The sequence below is a fragment of the Vigna unguiculata genome, chromosome 11 (genome assembly GCF_037176805.1).
Source record: "Vigna unguiculata cultivar grain cowpea cultivar isolate G323 ecotype 2 chromosome 11, ASM3717680v1, whole genome shotgun sequence".
NCBI lineage: Eukaryota > Viridiplantae > Streptophyta > Magnoliopsida > Fabales > Fabaceae > Vigna > Vigna unguiculata.
In genome coordinates, this window is record NC_140802.1 from 720,254 (window position 1) to 740,898 (window position 20,645).

General features: G+C 34.5%; 1 protein-coding gene across 3 annotated transcripts; it reads left to right on the forward strand.

The window, feature by feature from the left end:
• The first annotated feature begins 10,498 nt into the window (after window positions 1-10,498).
• Window positions 10,499-18,362, forward strand: LOC114193922 (uncharacterized). 3 transcript variants are annotated; one of them, XM_085669483.1, is made up of 8 exons: window positions 10,499-10,932; window positions 12,369-13,400; window positions 13,531-13,637; window positions 13,719-13,795; window positions 13,869-13,934; window positions 17,160-17,247; window positions 17,330-17,389; window positions 17,585-18,362. In XM_085669483.1, the coding sequence occupies exons 2-5, from the start codon at window positions 12,945-12,947 to the stop codon at window positions 13,901-13,903; spliced, it is 675 nt and encodes a 224-aa protein (XP_085525609.1). In that variant the 5' UTR covers window positions 10,499-10,932; window positions 12,369-12,944; the 3' UTR covers window positions 13,904-13,934; window positions 17,160-17,247; window positions 17,330-17,389; window positions 17,585-18,362. The 3 variants fall into 3 exon arrangements, with proteins under 3 accessions (XP_085525609.1, XP_085525611.1, XP_085525610.1); XM_085669485.1 differs by lacking the exon at window positions 13,719-13,795 and having other exon boundaries at window positions 13,824-13,934; XM_085669484.1 differs by lacking the exon at window positions 13,719-13,795 and having other exon boundaries at window positions 13,846-13,934.
• Window positions 18,363-20,645: the final 2,283 nt, after the last annotated feature.

Here is a 20,645-nt window from a genome sequence, read left to right on the forward strand (position 1 = left end):
ACAACCCAAACAGGTCCACCGATCGAACAGGTCTGACAACCCGAACAAACACAACAACCAGAACGGGCCCGAGGATCTGGACGAGCCTGACTATTCGGCTGAGCCCGACTATCTGGATGAGCCAAACGACCCGAAGCAGCACGACGGTACAGACGGGCTAGAGGACCAATACAGGCCCAACAATTCGGACGGGTCCAACGACCCAAACAAGCGTGACGACCCAGACAAGCCTGATAACCCGGACGGGTCCGACAATCCGAATGGGCTCAACGACCCGAACGAGCCTGACGACCAAAATGGGCTTGACGATCCAAACGTGACCGAGGTTCTGGAAGGGCCCAATTATCTGAACGTGTCCAAGGATCCAGACAGGCCTGACTATCTGGTCGGACCAATGATCCGGATGGACCAAATGACCCGGACCAGCACAACGACACGGATGGGCCCGGAGACTCTAACGGGCCCGACGATTCAGACTGGCCTGGCAATTCAGACGGACACGACGATTCGGACTGGCCCAACAATTCGAATGGGCCAAACGACCCGAACAAGCGTGACGACCCAAATGGGCCCACCAACCCGGACAGGTCCGATGAACCAGATGACCAAGATGAGTTCGACGACCAGAACGGGCTCGACGAGTCGGACGACCCTTACAATCAGGATGGGCTGAACGATCTGAACGAGCCTGTCTAAACCGTCGAATATGTCTAGATAGTCAGGTCCGTCTGAGTCGTTAGGCCCGTCCAGGTCGTTTGTGTCGTCAGGCCCGTCTGGATTGTTGGGCCTGATCGGATCGTCGGACCCGTCTGGGTCATTGGTCTCATTCGGGTCTTCGTGCTCGTTCAGGTCGTTGGGCAAGTTCGAGTCGTTGGGCTTGTTCGGATCGTTGTGCTTGTTTAGGTCGTTGGGTCTGTCGGACATGTCTGTTTCATTGTGTATGTCCAACTCGTCGAGCCATCCGGCTTGTCGGCACCATTCGGGTCGTTGGCGTCTTCTGGATCATCTAAATCGTCATGTTTGTTTGGGTCGTTGGCCCGTCCGGATCATCAAGCTCGTTTGTGTCGTCAAGCCTGTCTAGATCGTCGAGCTTATCAGGATGGTTAAGCCTGTTCGGGTCGTCAGGCCTGTCTGGGTCATCAAGCACGTCTAAGTCTTCAGGTTTGTCCATTTTGTTGGGTCGGTTCATGATTTTAGATGTGACCCAAACCAGAAAATGAAACATCAAGCTAAGAAAGAACAATTTGATCACATTGCTGCTAACTTTGAACTCAAGTTTGGGGAAACTGTGAGTATGGTTCAACGGCGTGAAAGAATTCTTAGGGAGCTTGCTTATTCTAAGTAAAGGCAGCAGTTTTTCCAGAATAATCAACAAAGGATGATTCCACAACAAGCAAGGCCAAGCATAGCACCCAGTTCAAGGCAATCACAATAGATGAGGCCACAAAATTTTGTGCCACAGCAGTAGTACAAAACTGACCCTACAATTGAAGTTGTGATTCAAGACTTGAAAACTCAAATAGGGCAGTTGGCTACCTCCATGAATGAGTTGATGCATAAGAAATCTAGAACCATCACAACCCAGCCCGTGATTAGCGCTAGGGAAAATCAGAACTAGTGATAGAGGCCTAGAAGAAACACCAAAAAGAGAAGTTTTTACATTCTGTTTTAGAAATTTTTTCTGACAGTGAATTTTCTTTTCTTTTTCTATTTTTCTTTGCTATTTTGATCCCCTTGCACCTTGAGGACAAGGTGTCATTTAAATGTGGGGGGAAAGGCTCTTAAATTTTTGAAATTCCTAGCTGTTAGTAATTAGTTTGATCTTTTAAGGAATTTGAGTCAAAAAAAATTCTCTGATTTTGTTCCAGTTTTACTGTTTCAGTTTGAATTGCTTTTTCATCAGTTTACTAGTTCTCTTTTTTCTGTTTTGATCATGTTAATAGTATATATTAGTAGTTTAATTCCGTGTTTTGAATTTTGAATGGACTAATCAGGTTTCCTAGCTCTATATTATTCCTTTGTGTTGAATTTTTTAGTTTCACTAACCGTTTAATCTGTTTTGATTTTTTTTACTGTTTAAGCTTTCTTACATGTTTCCTTAGCTTTCCTAAGTTGTTTTGAGTTGTAGAAAAGTGTTTTCGAAAGTCTTTAGGTAGTTCTAACAATTTTTAGCTATTAGAGTTGTTGTTTTCAGTTAGTTTTCTGGCTTTAAGCTATTTTTGCTCCCCTAGACAATTTCTCTTTGTTTTTCAAACTTCCTAACATCTTTCTTTTAATTTTTTTAGCTGTAGCAAGTTGGTTTAAGAGTTTTTAAAAAGTTTTAACAGTTTTTAGCTATTAGGAGTTGTTGTTTAGATTTCTAGTCTTCTTTTTCTCGGTTTATGTCAGCTTTCATTTTGAGTCAGTTTTCTTTTCTGTTTTAAACCTTTTAACATCTTTCCTTTGTTGTTTTAAGTCTTAGGAAGTTGCTTTTAAAGTCTTTTAATGGGTTTAAAGATGTTTGAGTATTGGAGTTTCTGTTGAGTCATTTTAATCAGTTTTCATTTTTAAATTCTTCTCACAGTTCTCATTGTTTGTCATCTCATTGCCAGGCTGCTGAAAACAAATTTATGGATGACAGTTATGTTTGGATCACGTGATGTACACGGAAATGGGGACGAGAAAATGCAGAGAAAGCTTGAAATCCTTCAATCTGAAATTTTAAGAAAAACATGGATAAAGCTACTTAAGTAAGAGTAAAATGTTAAAATTAATTTTTTTTCAAATATATCATACCATTATCCTCTTCATCTAAACAAAATCATTTTCATTATCTGAAATCAATTATTAGGCTACCAATAATCAATTCTCTCTCTGGCATAATCTAGTTCACATTATGAAAACCCAAAACTGATAGTAGAAGAGACATAAATGTAATTGGATAGTTGTCGGTGAAAGAGATGCATGAAATCAATTACGTTAAATCATTCCAAAAGTCTTCCTCTTTTTATTTGACTCAATTTGATCCCTAATTTTGAAAAATAGCAACAATTCAACTATAATCGTTAACTGTGTCAGTGACGGTTAAATGAATAGTGACTAGGCATGTTGATGTGTTGTTTTTAAGTGATGTGGCTTTAGTAGAAATAATGAGCTGGAAAAAATTATATTAGTTGAATAATATAATTAGGGATTGGACAGAATAGAAGGGGACAAAAATTTGATTGGGGGAAACGAAACGATTTAGGGTTCTTTGAGAAGATAAGAGAAGAGAAGAGAAGGGGGAGGAGGGCGTTCAAATCCAAGTACAATTGTGGTAGTCGTTGGTCTAAATCGCGCGTTCATTTAAATAGAAGGGGGGAGAAGGTGAGTTTCTCTCTATAATATGTTCATTTGTTTTGTTCGTTGTGTGTTGTGGTGTTTGTATTTTGGGGAAGCAGAATATTGGTCATGGGGCTTGTGTGTTTTGGGGGAACCACAGTAATGATTATGGGGTGAAGGTGTTTAAATATGGTTATGTTGACCCACCATATGGAAATGCTTTTGCGATGTGGTTCCCCATGTTTAAAGTCGTGTTGATGTGTCTGTTTCAGTGTGGTTTGTATTTAATATATATTTTTTTGTCAGTATTTGATTAATATATAGGTGATGAATGCATATTTTTGCCCTCATTTAATGTTTAATTCTGGGTATTTAATTGAATTTGTGTACTTAAAGATTGATTTAATTGAGATTTCCTATAATTGAGTTTATTGAGCATGAGATACAAAAACATGTTAAAAATAGCTTTTTAGTTGCATAAATGTTCTTTGGATATTTTGAGTGTGTTAGTGCAGTGGCAGCTAAGTTAAGCTCATGGAGGTGTGGAAATAAATTGCTTAAAGTTTCATGACACCTTAAAGATAAATCCAAGAATAAGAAATTATCAAAAGCACAAAAATCCTAGCCAAGCATTCTATGAAGACGACAAGAAAAGCTTGAAAAAGTGAAGAAGTTTGGCTAAACCAAGAAGAGAGCAACAAAAAAATTGGACCTTGCGATTTTCTTTATCTTTATGATAGAAGATAATTTGGGAAAAATATATCTTCAGATATTTTATTTAATATTTTTAAATAATTATCTTATTTAACTATATCATAAAATATTAAAAGATAATAACTACCAAATCTTTTTAAATATGACAAGATGTTTTTGAATCTTTTTAGATCCACAACAAACAAATATATCTTAAAGATATTGGATTATTTAGAAGATAATTTGAGGAGATTGCAAAGGGTTGATTTGGAAAATTAATACAAATATTAATTGGTGATAATTTATCATATATCTTTGATTAATTAATTAATTTAATTATATTAGATATTGATATTATCAACCAACTATATTTGTCAAATAGTCTATATCTCTCCAAATATTTTTAAATATTTAGCTTTATCTTTATTTTAAAAGATATTTGAGAGATTTTAGCAACCGAAAAGCCTAGTCCAACTCCTATATAAAGAGAACAAGGGGGAAGCAAAAAGAACAAGCTCGGAACTTCGGAGTTCAGGAACCCTTAAGGGGGGCCTAATTTCGTTTCCTTTCTCTCTCTATTCTTCTTTTATTTTATTTTATGTTTCATGGAGTGCTAAACTTCTTGGGTTGATTCCATTGTAATTTCATTATGGATTCTGAGTTAGAATGAAATAATTTCTTTGTTCTTTTTATTATTGTTGAGGTTTTAATTCATCTATGTCTTTTATCATTGAATCACTTAAAAAGTAATGATTTTAAATCTATATACATGTTGATCATATGAGTTCAAGGATTTTTAAATTGAATTGAGACTTTACTTTGATTTTATTTAGAAACTTTCATGTGATTGAATGAGGTTTTACCAATATTTGAGACTTTACTTTGATTAAAGGTATTTACTTTAACGAAAATTAATTGAGACTTTAGTTTGATTAATTAAGCTTTTTATTTGGTGAGGAGATAAAAGAATAGACATGATTAGGCATAGTAAAATTTGATTGAGATTGTACTTTGGTTGAATTTACTGTGGATAATCTAAAAGTTCTCACTTTTAATTGAGACTGTACTTTGGTTAAAAGTGAGAACGCCAACAAAGTAATTGAGACTTTACATTGGTTAATTTGTAAATCTACAAAAATAATTAATTGAGCAATAATATTTAGATAACCGATGATGAATCTATTTTGAAAAAGCAATGGAATTAATCTATTTTCTTTACTATTGTTTCTATCTTATTTTATCTTTTTATCTTAATCCTCCCATATTTTTATTATTTTATTTGACTAACCGTTTTGTATATATTTTATAAGAACTAACTTGTTAAAAATCAATTCCGTGTTCGTTGGGAGATGACTTTGGATTACTTTACCCTTTCTATTTATTGACTACTATCTTAGCAATACTGACGTTGCTATAATTTAGTAGTATTAATTTGATCACGTCAACGACAGCGTTATAAATAGGTTTATGTATCTATCTTTATACTTGTTTGCATTATGGACGGGGATTTTGAGGTGGTTTTTCACCACGGAGGTAAATTCTTAAGTGATGGGAAGTTGCGGTACGAAGGGGAAAGTACTACGTTGTCCTTCGACCCAGACATGTGGAGTTACTATGTTGTTTTAAGTGTGATAAAAGGGTTAGGGTATGTTGGAGAGAATCAATTGTGGTTCTCTATAGGAAGTGTTTTAGTGTTGGATGACATATTGCAGCTTCTATGTGATGACACTGGTGCGATGCATATGGTTAATATCGTGAGGCTAAAGGGTCAGGTTCATTTATTTGTGGAACTCACATTGTCTGAACCCCATGTGATTGAAATGTTGGAATATTTTATGGATGAACCTGACACACAAGAGGAGGGGGCTGCAGCTATTTTAGGAGAGGGTGTTGAGTGTGAAGGTGAATGTGAAGGTGAAGGTGATGCTGAGTTAAGGGAGGAGGGAGGACAATGTGAGAGTGTTGCTGTTTTAGGAGATGGTGTTCAATGTGAAGGTGATGCTAAGTGTAAGACTCGAGAAATTTAAATAATTAATTAAATAATTAATTAAATAATTATTTAATAAATGCGGGTAGTAGGAGTCTTTAAGGCATTTAATGCTGATTGCTATGACGTGGAAAAGTACTAGCTCAAGTGGTTGAGAGTACTTAATTGTGTGAGAGGACTTGGGTTCAAGTCTTATGTATACCATTTGTGTGTCATTTAATTATTATTGTTTTTAATAATATGCTAGAGCATGTTGAGTGATAATATAATCATAAAATTATATTAATCATCACGAAACATGAAACTGTGCAAATTCACGTTTCTGAAAATATTCCAGAAACCACCTGGTGGGTGATGAATTTCCACTAGGCGACTCATCCCAGTTATGCTAATTTTGGGTTCCGGAGATGGAACCGCCTGGCGGTATTGTGATTACGAATTCATCAAAAAGAGATGATTAAATTGTGAACTTTTAGTGCGGCACAAGAGAATTAAATGAAAGTGGTGATATATGAACCAATCTTAAGGTTGGCACATTGGGGGGTTTCATGATTATGTGTGTTTATGGTAACTTGGTCATAAAATTGTGTTGGATATAGTCTAGTTGGAGTCTTGGTATCACGATGAAGTGGATCATGTAAGAAATAGTGAGCTTAGGCAGAGGAAAGTTTCAAGAAATAGGTAGTAGGGCAGTGCAGGTGCAGAAATTCTGGAATTTTGCCAGAACCACATGCACCGCCTGGCGGCACGGGGCTCGCCTCTAGACGCCACCGTAGAGACTGGGATTTGATGTGGTCGCGAGTGTTAGTTTATGGTTCTGGATTTTTGGTGAGTCAGGTCGTGCTAATTGGGGAATTGGAAGAATTAATTGAATGGAAGCATAGGTGATAATATATTGGGTTAGGGGTGTAATCTCTAGGATTTGAATGGAAGATGACTGTCATGGTAATGCAGTAGGAATTGCAGTTAGAGTGAGATATAAAGTGTGGATAATCTACTGTAATATGAATCATAATAAGACATTGCTAGGGTAAATAGGGGATGGTGAGAGTAATTGGAATTGAGAAATGTGAAGAATGATGTAAATATGACTAGGTGATGGGGGCCATGTCATGTAGAATTTGGGGAAGGCTTGGTAACAATTGGTGAATTAATAGAAGGAAGGGAATGAAGCTAATAGTGGTAATCTGATTTAGACATGTTGAATCTACGACTTAAATCAAAGGACTATAAGTGAATAAAGGTAAGAAGGAAATTGTATGCCAAGGAATACAATGTATAAACTAGTAAAGTGCTGAATAGAGGGGTAATAGATACTCTGGAAGTGTGTAAGTGTGTGACTAGAAGATTGTAAATAAATAAAGTTCAGAAAAACAGTACAATTGTTGTACTGGTGTCGCGCTTGGCGATAGAGCTGAAGCCGCCAAGCGATAGCTGCCAACAAAGAGCTACTGGAATGTGTGCTCCTGGCGGTGACGGTCTTCCCGCCAGGCGGTATCTACAACATGGATGAATGAAAGGCGCTACACGCCTGGCGGTACGCGTCACCCGCCAGGCGGTCTGGAAGCGACAATGCCTGGTGGGTATGTGTCCCTCGCCAAGCGATTTTACTGCAGCAACCTTGGGTTGTTGTTTCTGCGTGCGTGATCTACAAGGCTTTTAAGATACTTTAAAGGTCGGTTTGCTGGTGTTCCTTGAGTTGAGTTGGAACGTATCCCTTGAGTTGAACTCGGGATAGGAGTTAAGCACGTGGCATTCCTCGAGGTGAGCTCAGAATGACATCCCTTGAGTTGAGCTCGGGATGGCGGATGAACACGAGGAACCCTTGAGTTGAGCTCAAGTTGGCGAGTCTTGCCGGTGTGAGTGTGCTGGTTGTGGCCAGTACGGATGGGTCCAAATGGAATTTTTGCCCTCATTTAATGTTTAAATTTAGGGATTTAATAGAATTTTTGTGCTTAAGGATTGATTTAATTAGGAGTTGTGATTATTGGATTTATTGAGTACGTAAGTTAAATATGGTGTAAAAATTGATTTTAGTTGTATAAAATATTATTGGATATTCTAACGTTTGTTAATGCAGCTGGAATTTAATTTGGGTCATTAAAAGTTTGGATTTGAAATATTCAAAGTTACAAAATAAGTCCAAAATTACAAAATTTTGGAAAAGAATAATTCAGGATCTAAATGCACTCCCTGTTTTTGTTTACACACTCCTCCTGCAAGTGGACCACAAAAACCTGTTCTGCACCCCCAGTTTTTACTAAGTTGCACCATTCCTACCACTTAAAATCCACTCAACCAGATCATGCCATGTGGCAATCCTCATTTTTTAAATCTGTCCAATTAAAACATTCCATGTGGAAACAATCCTTGCACTAACAAGCTCGGGACTTCGGAGTTTTGGAACCCTTAGGGGGCCTAATTTCGTTTCCTTTTTCTCTCTATTCTTCTTTCTATTTTTATTTTACTTTTGCATTCTATGGATTACTAATCTTCTTGGGTTGATTCCATTGTAATTTCATTATGGATTCTGAGGTTAGAATGAAATAATTTCTTTGTTCTTGTTATTATTGTTGAGGTTTTAATTCATCTATGTCTTTTATCTTTGAATCACGTAAAAAGTAATGATTTTAAATCTATATGTATGTTGATCATATGGGTTCAAGGGTTTTTAAATTTAATTGAGACTTTACTTTGATTTAATTTAGAAACTTTCATGTGATTAAATGAGTTTTTACTAATAATTGAGACTTTACTTTGATTAAAGGTATTTACTTTAACGAAAATTAATTTAGACTTTATTTTGATTAATTAAGCTTTTTATTTGGTGAGAAGATAAAAGAATAGACATGATTAGGCATAGTAAAATTTGATTGAGACTGTACTTTGATTGAATTTACTGTGGATAATCTAAAAGTTCTCACTTTTAATTGAGACTGTACTTTGGTTAAAAGTGAGAACGAGCCAACAAATTAATTGAGACTTTACATTGATTAATTTCTAAATCTACAACAATAATTAATTGAGTAATAATCTTTAGATAACCGATGATGAATCTATTTTGAAAAAGCAATGGAATCAATCTATTTTCTTTACTATTGTTTTTATCTCTTTTTATCTTTTCTATTTCATTCTTGTTTATCTTAATCCTCCCATATTTTTATTATTTTATTTGACTAACCGTTTTGTATAGTTTTTATAAGAATTAATTTGTTAAAAATCATTTCCGTGTTCGTTGGGAAACGACTTTGGGTCAGGGTTACTTTACCCTTTCTATTTTGTTGACTACTTTCTTAACAATACTGAAGTTGTTATAGCTTAGTAGTATTAATTTGACCGCGTCAACGATAACGTTATCAGTATCCCTTAAGTTGAATTCGGGATAGGGGTTAAGCACGTGGCATTCCTCAAGTTGAGCTCAGAATGACATCCCTTGAGTTGAGCTCGGGATGGCGGATGAACACGAGGAACCCTTGAGTTGAGCTCGGTTGGCGAGTATTGCCGGTGTGAGTGTGCTGGTTGTGGCCAGTACGGATGGGTCCAAATGGATTGTCCTCCTCAATAATTAGCTGACGAGTTTGGTAGTCTTGGAACGTTATGAATATGTTCGTATTTGGAAACTCCACCTGGCGTTACAGCGTGTGATCCGTAGCATGGTTTCCCGCACGTGCTCTATCGGTTGTGGCCGATAGGTATGGCAGCAAGACATCTTGAGGTACTCACTAAAAGATGTAGAACACGAATAACATGGTTGTGGCCATGTGATTTGGAATCAAAGGAAGGAATTCCTTTGGTGTGTTTGTGTGATATATATATATATATATGTATATGTATATATATGTATATATATACATATACATATATATACATATATATACATATATGTATATATATATACTTGTGCCATATATACATTTTTACTTTATTAGTTCACCCTATCTGCTTGTGTTTGGCGATGATCGTATATGCGATACACGGGAGCATATGATGTTGCAGGTGGATCTGGTGAAGCTTAGTAGCGGAGCGGGGAAAACTCATGGGAACAGTTTTATAGAGTTTTATCATTCATGGTTTTGGAATAAAGATGTAAACTATTATGAAACTGTTTTGGTATTTTATTGAATTTTGAGAAGATTTGAACTTAGTGTTATCTTTACTATGAAATAAATTATTTGAAATTTTCCCCATTTTTAGGAAATGGATTTATAATAAATGTGATTTTATTTTTCATTTTATTTTATTATTTAAATCCATAATATCCGGTTGAGATGTTTCATTTGGTATCAGAATAATAATTTTTAAAAGATTTTTGAACCTTGAAAAATGAGCTTGACGTGTTTGGATTGTAATTTATGTGATGTGGTACTTGACTCTATATCTCTAATCTTAATAACTCAATATTAATAACGGTCAACACTTCGAACAAATGAAATAGAATTTGTAAAAAGAAAATAAAAAACTTAAAATGAAAAATAATAACTTTAGTCTATGACCCAACTTGGGCTTAAAAAAAAGAAAAAAGATAACACTTCTCTACTAACTCACGAAAAACCTCACTGGAACCAAACCCTCACAGAACAATCCCCTTCTCCGATTTCTCTCTCTTGTCGTTCCTCCTCCGCAAGGCGCCACGCCTCAGCCTCCTGAAACTTCATCTACCACGATCATCGGCGTCAACTGCCAGAGCTCACAAACTGGGCCTCCGACGGCAAGAGCCGCCGCTCGCCCTCGCAAACTACCGTTGGAACCTCACTAATGCGGTACCTGAGCCCTAAGCTGCCAGTCGCCACCTTAATAGGTCTCAAATTCAGTTCTTCGAAATCAAGTTCGTGCATGAAGCACGAATCTTCAACTAGAAATTTGAGAAGCTCAAACCCGTTGCCGAGGAGGTGAGCACGTGGTGGCGTTAATGCTTCCCCTGTGAAGGTCAAAGACGGTGTTGTGATTCTCCTGTGAGATTTTTAATGTCGTTCATTATAAAATTGCAAGACATTTGTTTATTTTGATACATTTGTTTGGGATTGGTACTGGTTTGGTGTTCTGAAATTGCAAGATTTGGTTTTCCAGTGTAGTTGTAATTGCACCTTTATTGTGTGTTTATTGGTTTAGGTCTTTCACACACATATATATATATATATATATATATATATATATATATATATATATATATATATATATATATATATATATACTTGGAATACTCCAAGTGTGAGTTAAATCCCACATTTTATAGAATAGACAAAGTTAAATATTATATAAGATGAAAGGCCTGTAACTCCATTGTCTTAAGATTTTGAGGATAAAAATAGTAAAAAAATTGTGTCAAATGTCTTATATGTGTAAGACCAATGCCATATATATAGAACCATAATTAATGACTATAACCCACCCATCAATATGTGATTATGTGAGTTTTTAGGGTATAGAAAGAGGGCTATGGATACTGATGTGATGGATTTATTTAGAAATAAAACAGTCAAGAATTATAGAATACATTGAAATATTTTGGAGAAGGGTTTTGGGTGAAGATAAAGAGTGAAAGAGATCTAGAGATAGTTTTGGTTACGTGGAAACATTAAATGGGACAACATCTTATTTAAAATTTACGAGGGTTAAAATTAACCATTTTAAAAGATTCAAAACTAAATGAAGTTAAACTTAGAACCATAGAAAGGTATATTATTCCTAAAGAAATAGGAAAGGAAGTCACCCGTAACACTAATGTAATTGAATATATGATATTTTTCACTTTTCATAATATGATTATGTACCAACTTTTACTTTCACATTTTGTGTCATTAGGTTTTTTATTTTGTAATTGAGATTGAGAGAAGTCACTTAGTTGTTAAAAACTTTTGTTTTGACCTTTTGTTCATGTTTTGTACATCTTTGTAATTAAAAAAAAAAAAAAAACTAAGGTAATTGTATATGTAGTTCCATGGTAGAGATATGTTGGACTGTGACTATTGGCTTATTCATAGAGTTTGGTCATGTTAAATAACTTTTCTTTATACTGTTTTGGGTTCAAACATTGTAACAGCTTAAGCCATGATATCATTCCCTCCAAATCTGACCATCAAAGTTTGTGCATATTCGTTTTTTCTTTGAGTAAAATGTTCATACTACAGTTGGAATCTGTTTAGAAAATGGGCTTAATTAGTAACTGTCTATTGGCTTAATTAGAAAATGTTCCTTTGGCACCTCTTTTTTATTTGTCTTGTTATTCTCTCTCAATTGGTAAGCCTTCTTTCTCAACAGTTATTTGCCTCTGATTGTCACCTTTTTTTTATTTGTCTTGTCATTGTCTCTCAATTGGTTGTTGTTCTTCCTCAGTTGTTTGGTTCATTTCTTAACTGATATTTCCAATCTTGTTAAATTTGGCATGCAGGCAGATTCCATATATTTAATGATCACAACTGTGTTTAATGGAGGTTGTTGTCCTTTTTTGCTTTGACCACGTTCAGAGTTATTGTGTTCCTTCCCACCCTTCAGATTCGAAAACTGTGTTTAACTGAAACTTTGAATTGTATAAGTTTCTTGTATTTATGTTAACATAATGGCTAACAATGCCAACTCCTCCTCCAAAACCCAACCCCCTTATGCTCCTAATCCTAACCATCAAAATTTCTTACAAAACAATGGTGTGGGCATGACACCCCAGCCCCAATTTTGTTCTGGCAACCACCAAAGCCAAAGCCTGTCACCCCCTTTTATGCAGCGACTACCCATGAATGTGGCACCTTTCATGAATGCTGCAAATCATAATCATTTTCCCTTGCAAAACGATCAGATGCATCTGTGTCAAATGGGTATGCCTGGTCATCAACAGGGTCAACCCCTTGTGGGGGTTTTAGGTCCCCAAAATACCGTTGGCAATCCCAATTACAGCAATCCAATGTATCCTGTTTAGGGATAAGTCATACTGAATGCAGCTCAAATCAATTTGTCTCATTTACAGGGACAAATGTTGGCACAGAGTATTTTGAATATATTTCAGCCGTCTAATGTGAATATGAGTATGCCAAATGGCCAATTTCGTGCCCCTTATCCTATGCAGAATATGAATCAACAGTTACCTACACAATTGTCAAGCCCTTCTCAAGGGGTTCCGCATGGCATGCATCCTGGTTCCTTCCCCATGTTTGGGTTTCCAAACCAACTGCCTCAGGCTATGGTCCCTCAGAGTTCATTACTTTCTCCAAGTCCACAGTTAGGTTTTGAGCCTGGAAGGCATGTCCGGCTGCATATTGACCCGAACGAGAAAAACCTTGCTCCACCAAACGTGAATGCAAATGCTTTTGTATCACAGTCGCCTTTTTCATCTCATCAATTACAAGGGAATACTTCTGGGTCACTTAATTCTGATTTGGCTCATACAAGTAACTCTCAACCTCCTGCACTTTTAAAGTCGCACTCACAGGTATTTAAACTGAAGTGTTTTATGTCTTTTCAATGTATGTTAGCAGAATTTATTGTTCTACTACATGTAAATACTATTGTAAATGAAGCTGTGGTATTATATTTACTGCAAATCTCAATAATTGTTGCAGGTGAATCCTTATGGAAATATTAAAACTAATGTTCCAAATACCAACTGGAATGGATCACCCAGCAAAAACTTCAAAAATAGACCAACACGAGGGGGGTTTAAAGGAGGGTATGTTATTTTTTTTTCTCTTTGTTACTCTTGATCACTTGCATGTTTTTCCTCGGCGTTACAATTGTCCTATTTCTTTAGATTCCAGAAGTCTAAATTTAATGATGTGAATAATGGAAAGCGCAGAACTGGGTTTCTTAAAGATCATAATGGAAGAGGTTTGAACTTTTCTACCTTGTTACCCAGATGAAATATTTTCTATGGTTAGGCTAATGTTGTGATGGAAACAAGCCCTTACAGTGGGAGGGCAGCACAGGATAGTGTAAGATCAAAGGAACTTAAGCAGCAACTAGAAAGGTAGCTTCTGCTTCACTTTCTGATTCTTTTTTATCTGGTACCAGTCTATTACTTGTTTGCAGTCCTTTTTTAATTGTCTTTGTTGATAATGATAATGTGTAACAACGAGATGCTAATTAAATAGTTCTTAGTTTATTTGTTACTTCCTGAAATTGAAGGTTATTTTACATTGCTGATTCTGGAGTGCTAAAAATGATGCTAGTAGATATCAACTGAATGTAATATTTTCTTGAAAATGTGAGAATTTACTTGAAAAAGAATGATGTACACCACAAAAGTAGAACAATGTTAATAGAAAATTCTCGCCACTCAGCTAGAAGTTTTGGCATATTATCCTTGATTCTGTGTACAAATGTCCAGTTTTCTTAACTGTCATTACTCACTACCTATGGGCCATAGGGAAAGCCAACTCTATATTTAACCCTTATTTGTAACCAGCTCTAATACATGCATTAATCAACTATTCATTTTAGCTAAAGGTTAGCAATGTAAAAATTGTTGGCATTTAAGCATGTTGTAGTACAGGAAAATATTTCGGTCTATTTTAATTTTGAACTGTGAGATGAAGCATGGTAGTCAGAAAACATCTGAGACTGAAAATACTAGATGGACATAATGGTAACCATCAAGCCATGTTACAGGCTCACAATTGTGTCCACCACTGTACTTTGTAGGTCATGCTTTGAACATCTCTGAAAATAAAAGTTTATTTGGGATGACTGCACACACTCTTGCAGTGTATGTGGCATTAAGGGTCTAACAATGGTAACTTTTTTTGCCTTTTAATGGTTCTTATATAGATTCATGGGTATTTGATATTGATGATTAGGTGTTAAGAGGAGTTCCTTGGGTAGTTAAATTTAGTTTTAGAAGTTGACCTTATGTTTTTCTTTTAATAGCCATAATAAGCAAGGAATTTGATATGGTTTTACGCACATGATTCAAAGACTAAGCTACAGGACATGCTTGTTCTCCTCCTTCCCATTTATCTCAACACACTTCTCCTAACCCTAACTACTATAGAATTCTTACCAAAATGGGGCATGCTTGCCTTTGTTTGAGTTTGCCACCAAGACATGTCATCGGGTTGTAATATTAGGAATTTTCTACGAGGATATATTGAAGAGATTTAATACCAATGAGTTAGAGCAAATCCATATAAGAAAGCATGGCACCATTTTCAACCCAAAATCTTAAGGATTTGTGTTTGTGGGTCTTTTTACCTTATACATCACTCAACTTTTTCATTTTTACTCAATGAGGAACTTTCAACTCATACTTAAATTTCTAACTAGCCAAAATATAATAGAGACCAAACAAAGATGATTTTTCTCCCAATTAACATTTTCTAGTTTGTTATGTTTAGGAATCATGGTAGGAAAAATACCAATTGATGCAGATGATGCAGGGTTTGTCATAGATAGGAAATCCACCTTAGGATATTTGCATGTTCTTGGGTAGAAATTTGGTGAGGAAAAATAAGAAACAAAATGTTGTTGCAAGGTCTAGTGTAGAGGCTAAATTCCAAGCTATGTGAATTGTTATGGATGAGAATTATTCTAAATGATCTTAAAGTGGCATGTTAAGAACCTATGATTCTTTATCTTTTGTGATAATAAGTCAGCTATTAGCATTGTTCACAATCCAGTTCAGTATGATAGACCAAACACATAGAGATAGATCGACACTTAATTAAATAGAAATTAGATAGTGGCCTTGTTACTACTTGTTATATCCCATCTGAACTTCAGTTAGCAGATTTGTTTACAAAAGGTCTTCCTAGTAAGTGATTTCATGATTTCACATGCAAGTTAGGAATGATAGATATCCATTCCACTAGCTTGAGGGGGAGTGTTGTTAGGATATTAAATTACTAGAAGTTGTTAGTAGATTCTAAAGATCTCTTGTAATTATTACTTTAACGTTTGAGTTCTCTATATATAGAAGTGGATGTACTGTTTTGAATCAATTTGAATAAAAATCTTCTTTCGTTTACATTAATTCTTTCAAGTATGATAGTAGAGCGGGTGTATGTGGGGTGGTGGCAACAACAATAAGGGTAGTGAAAATGGTAACAGAGGCAATAATGGGAGGGATGGTGGCAAGAGCAGGGACAATTATGACAGGGGTGGTGACAATGATAATAATGGAGTTGGAGTGGTGTGAGAGTAGAAAGGTAGACTATTCTATCATGTTGCCTTCTAATCTAGCTCTTCTCATAGGATAAGAAATACATCCCACTAAGATAGATAGTAGAATTAGGGATGACAAATAAATCTACACTCGAGGAAATCTGTGGATAAAATTCGTAACAAATTCTAAAAGAATATTATTAATGGATAACCATGGATAATGGACAAGAGTATTTCAATTACTCGGTTCTTAATAAAACGGGTATGGATATCATGGTATTCAACCCACATATACTTGCTAATCATTATTAGTGAATTTTATTTGAATATTTGAAGAAACAAGTGGTAAAAAATTTAGTCACGAGTGAGAGAAGTATTATTCATTAAAGAATGTTTTAGAATTTGATTTTATATATTTATATTTGTTTTCTTTAGACCTATGAAATTTAAATTATTTCTAGAAAGATTAATTCTTTAAAACTTATTCTTTGGTGCAACTCAATTAAAGAAATCATATATGTTGCACCAAACAATTGATTAATAGAATCTTTTTTGCAAAGATGCTCTCGACTAGAAAGGTGAAACAGTTGGCAAAGACTTACATATGGAAATTTCTGTTGGAGGGAAATTTTCCAAATTGATTCTTGTAATGGAGGCATGATAAACAGATAATACATCTAGTATAGTATTTTTAACTTTTGCATTCAACATGGACATAAGTATGTGTTGTGTGTAAGACAAGTGTGGTAGTCAAACAACACATGTGGTTCTATATAATTACATCGTCCTGCCTCCCTTCAACATATTGAATCAATAAGGTTGTGGCCTTTCACAATTTCGGTACCAGACTTGTGATTTTTGTCCAAATAAATGTTTTCCAGAATCCAGATAACCTTCTAAATGAAATTAGATTTGCTTTTGGTGTTATTTTTATAAATTGTCTGCTTTCTTATTAGATTTTTATTGTCTTTTCACTATTAAATTACTTTTCTTAAACTTCGAATTTCTCAACTTATTCTTTTATACTGAAAATACCTTAACTCTAACCCTGATTTTTTAATGATTGCTATTATTTCATTTCTTGAATGGTTAGATCTTTCTCTGTGACTTACACTGAGCAAGAAATCAAACAATGGCGTGAAGCACGGAAAAAGAATCATCCTTGTAACAACTTTCAGAAGGTTGTAAACAAACTGATGTATCTACTGCTTGTGTTTATCAGATGTTATTTTCTAAATATCAATTCCTGAATACTAATTGCAGAGGCACTGTGAATGACCGATGGACTCCAAGGTCATTAAAAGGGAGGTCTTACAAAGAGAGGTATACTTAGAGGGATGTTATTAGCATGTAACACTTCCCAATATAATATTATCATGTAAAATTTAATAATGTTCAATATATAAGTTAAGAAAATAGGCTTTTTTAGCAGGAAATATATGTGCTGACATAAATATTCCTTGAACTCAGCAAATGGTATTCCAATTCATTAGCAGTGTATATATCTTGTCTTTGCAGCTTAAGGAGGTTTTAGCAAAGCAAGCTGAATTAGGAATCGAAGTTGCTGAAATACCATCACACTACCTTAAGAATTCTGATAATCAAGGTCTTCAGAATGAAGGGAAAAACAAATTTAGTGACAAAAGAAAGTTCCAAAACAAGTTCAACAAGAAATTAGACAGAAAAGGTCGGTTCGGCAAGAAGCAAAAGTTTGCTGACTTTTCAGAAAGCCCTTCATTAAAAATGAGGAAGCCAACTTTATTGCAGAAACTCTTGAGTGCAGATATAAGCAAGGATAAGAGCCACCTGTTTCAGGTTTTCAGGTTCATGGTAATAAATTCTTTCTTCAAACATTGTCCTGATAAGCCACTTAGATATCCATCAGTCATGGTTAAAGAGAACTGGTCTGAAGTTGACACTAAAAAAGATATTCCTAAACGCGGGAACGAGGGAGCTGTCAAAAAAATTGCTAGCCTAAATAATGATGATCATAGTAGTGAAGACGAAGACAGTGATGTGGATGAGAATGACTCTATTGTACATAATAATCCACACAAAGAACTTTTTTCCTTGGTTAAAGAAGGATTTGAGAAATCTGATGAAGAGGGAGAAATTTTAGAATGAAATTCGAATATTGGTGCTCCACTTTTTGCAGCAAAGTTTTGAATACTGTAGTGGTAACATTTTTTGTTTAGTCATTTGTTTCCCTTATGGTTTTACCATCATGCGTAATGTTACAGTAAATATATTTTTGCAGCAAAGGTTTCTTAATACTAATATTACACACTATATTTGCACAAATGTCTATCTGCTGCTTTTAGCAAAAGATTCAAAGATTAGGGAAAGTTTAAGTAGATATTTTTAATATATTTTGATTTGATTTCTTATTTACTATCCGAGCCTTTTTCCCATTTTTTCTTATTTTTCTTTTCTGCTAACATGTTATTTTTACTATTACCATTTTTTTCTCTATTTGCACATTTCAGTAAAATTTTCCTCTCCATATTATATATATATATATATATATATATATATATATATATATATATATATATATATATATGAGAAAAAACGAAAGAGATAATGAGAAGCGTCAAAAGTAGATTAACCCTCAAACTTACATTTTCTTTTTCTAAGTTTCGTCCTAAACTTTTTATATAGTTATTACAAATATTCATTCAGATATCATTAATTTATTTATAGAAGGTTGCATATTGTATACTACATTTAAATAACTTATTAATTCAAGTAAGGGTGACTTTTCCTACACCACCATAAGATATGAAATTCCTATATTAAATCTCATTAAAATTATAATAAAAATTTCTACACCTTATTAATATTTTCGATTTTTGGTTGGGTATTCCAGAAGTAATTTCTGGATTTAGAATACAAATATTTTCGAATTTTGAAATAATTTCTGAAACACTTGTTTTGGATTTTTTTTTTTTTATTCCGAAATGGTTGGTACGGAAGGTATTTTTAATATGGATGGCACAAGCGCAAGGGGAAGGGGAAATGGGAATGAAAAGTAATTTTGGATTTTTACTTTGAATTAGGGGTAAAAGGGGAAATTTAAAGTATACGGGGTGCTGGAAGAAAAAAAAGTGGTGCGGGAAGTAGCAGCCTTCAAGTAATATGATTGTTACTAAGATTAGTTTTTCAAGCTTAGACAAAATTAATTGGGCTGCAGCATTTTTCTATATTAAATGCATTTAAGTGTTAGATTGTCAAGGTTGTGTTTATAGTTCTTTATGAAGTATGTAATTGTATTAAAACACACGTACTCATATTTAGTGTTGTTTCAAGCATTTCAACAACTTGTATTTCTTTATTTGTAGAAGGTTAAGATCCATGAATACTTTCATGTATCTTTAATCATATTTCTTGTAAAAACTTTTCATTTTCATTCATTTTTTCATTTTAGATGAAGCAAGTAACACGTAAAAGGTATGTACAATTCGTATCGTTGTCATTCTTAATTTTAGGATGTTTGATTCTTCTTATGTGGTTCCTAATGCCTCTTAAGGTTTAGATAAACACTTTACAGAAAATGTTAAATATATTTTTCTAAAATATTCTTATGTTAAAAAAACATATACAAATATAACCCTTCAACTACCAAAAGATATGATATGTTACCTAATGTCACATTTTTTAGGACACATGTTTTCCCTTTTTAATCTTTGATCATTTTATGATTCCAAATTCTTATTATTCTAACCATAATGAAAACCAGTCTAACATTGACTCATCTTACATACCAACGAAGGACATAAGTAATTACTCTTGCTCTTGTGTATTCTTATATGGAAAGGTATTTAGTCTACTTGTAATTCATATTTTGTTTTTAATTATTTTGAGTTACCATAATATATCTTTATCATATTTAGCAATGGAGGGAGGTTTCCTTGCCACGAGGATTTTCCTTTTATGCTTAACTTCAAATTTGGAGCTTAATGTTTCCTTGCAGTGAAGGTTTCTTAAAATGTTACTTAGCGTCAAATTTCATTACTTAGTTGTAGGCTTAAATTTTACTTTTTCTTAGTTCATCTTTCTGGCTTGAGCTGCAACTTTTGGGGCTTAGTAACAACTTCATATTTTCTTCATTTTACTTGCAAAAGAGCATAAAATGTATCAAATTTCACTTTTTATATTTTCTCATAACCACAATATGTGTAATTAAGGCCTTTATGATCATTCTTTCATAGAATTAATACAAGATAAGTGTCTAAATGACATGCAATTTAACTAATACTAGATACTTAACAACATGTCCCAACTTTAGCTCTTTACTTGTCCTAAAAAAAAGCTTGAAACAGTTCCACAAAATGGTTTCAAAAAGATTTGATCATGGTTGTTTAGAAATTCATAAATCACACTTTATCAAAAAGCTAAGAGAAATGCAATCAAGTACTTGAATTAGAACTAATGAAATCAGTTTGACACAAGTTATCATAGTTAAAGATTAAACACAAGGTCTCTCAAATGATTTTCTGCTTAAGTGCATAATTGCATCCTTCGAAGTTGTTAAAGTGTTTGTTGTCTTATCATCCTTTACAACTGTCCACTTAGCTTT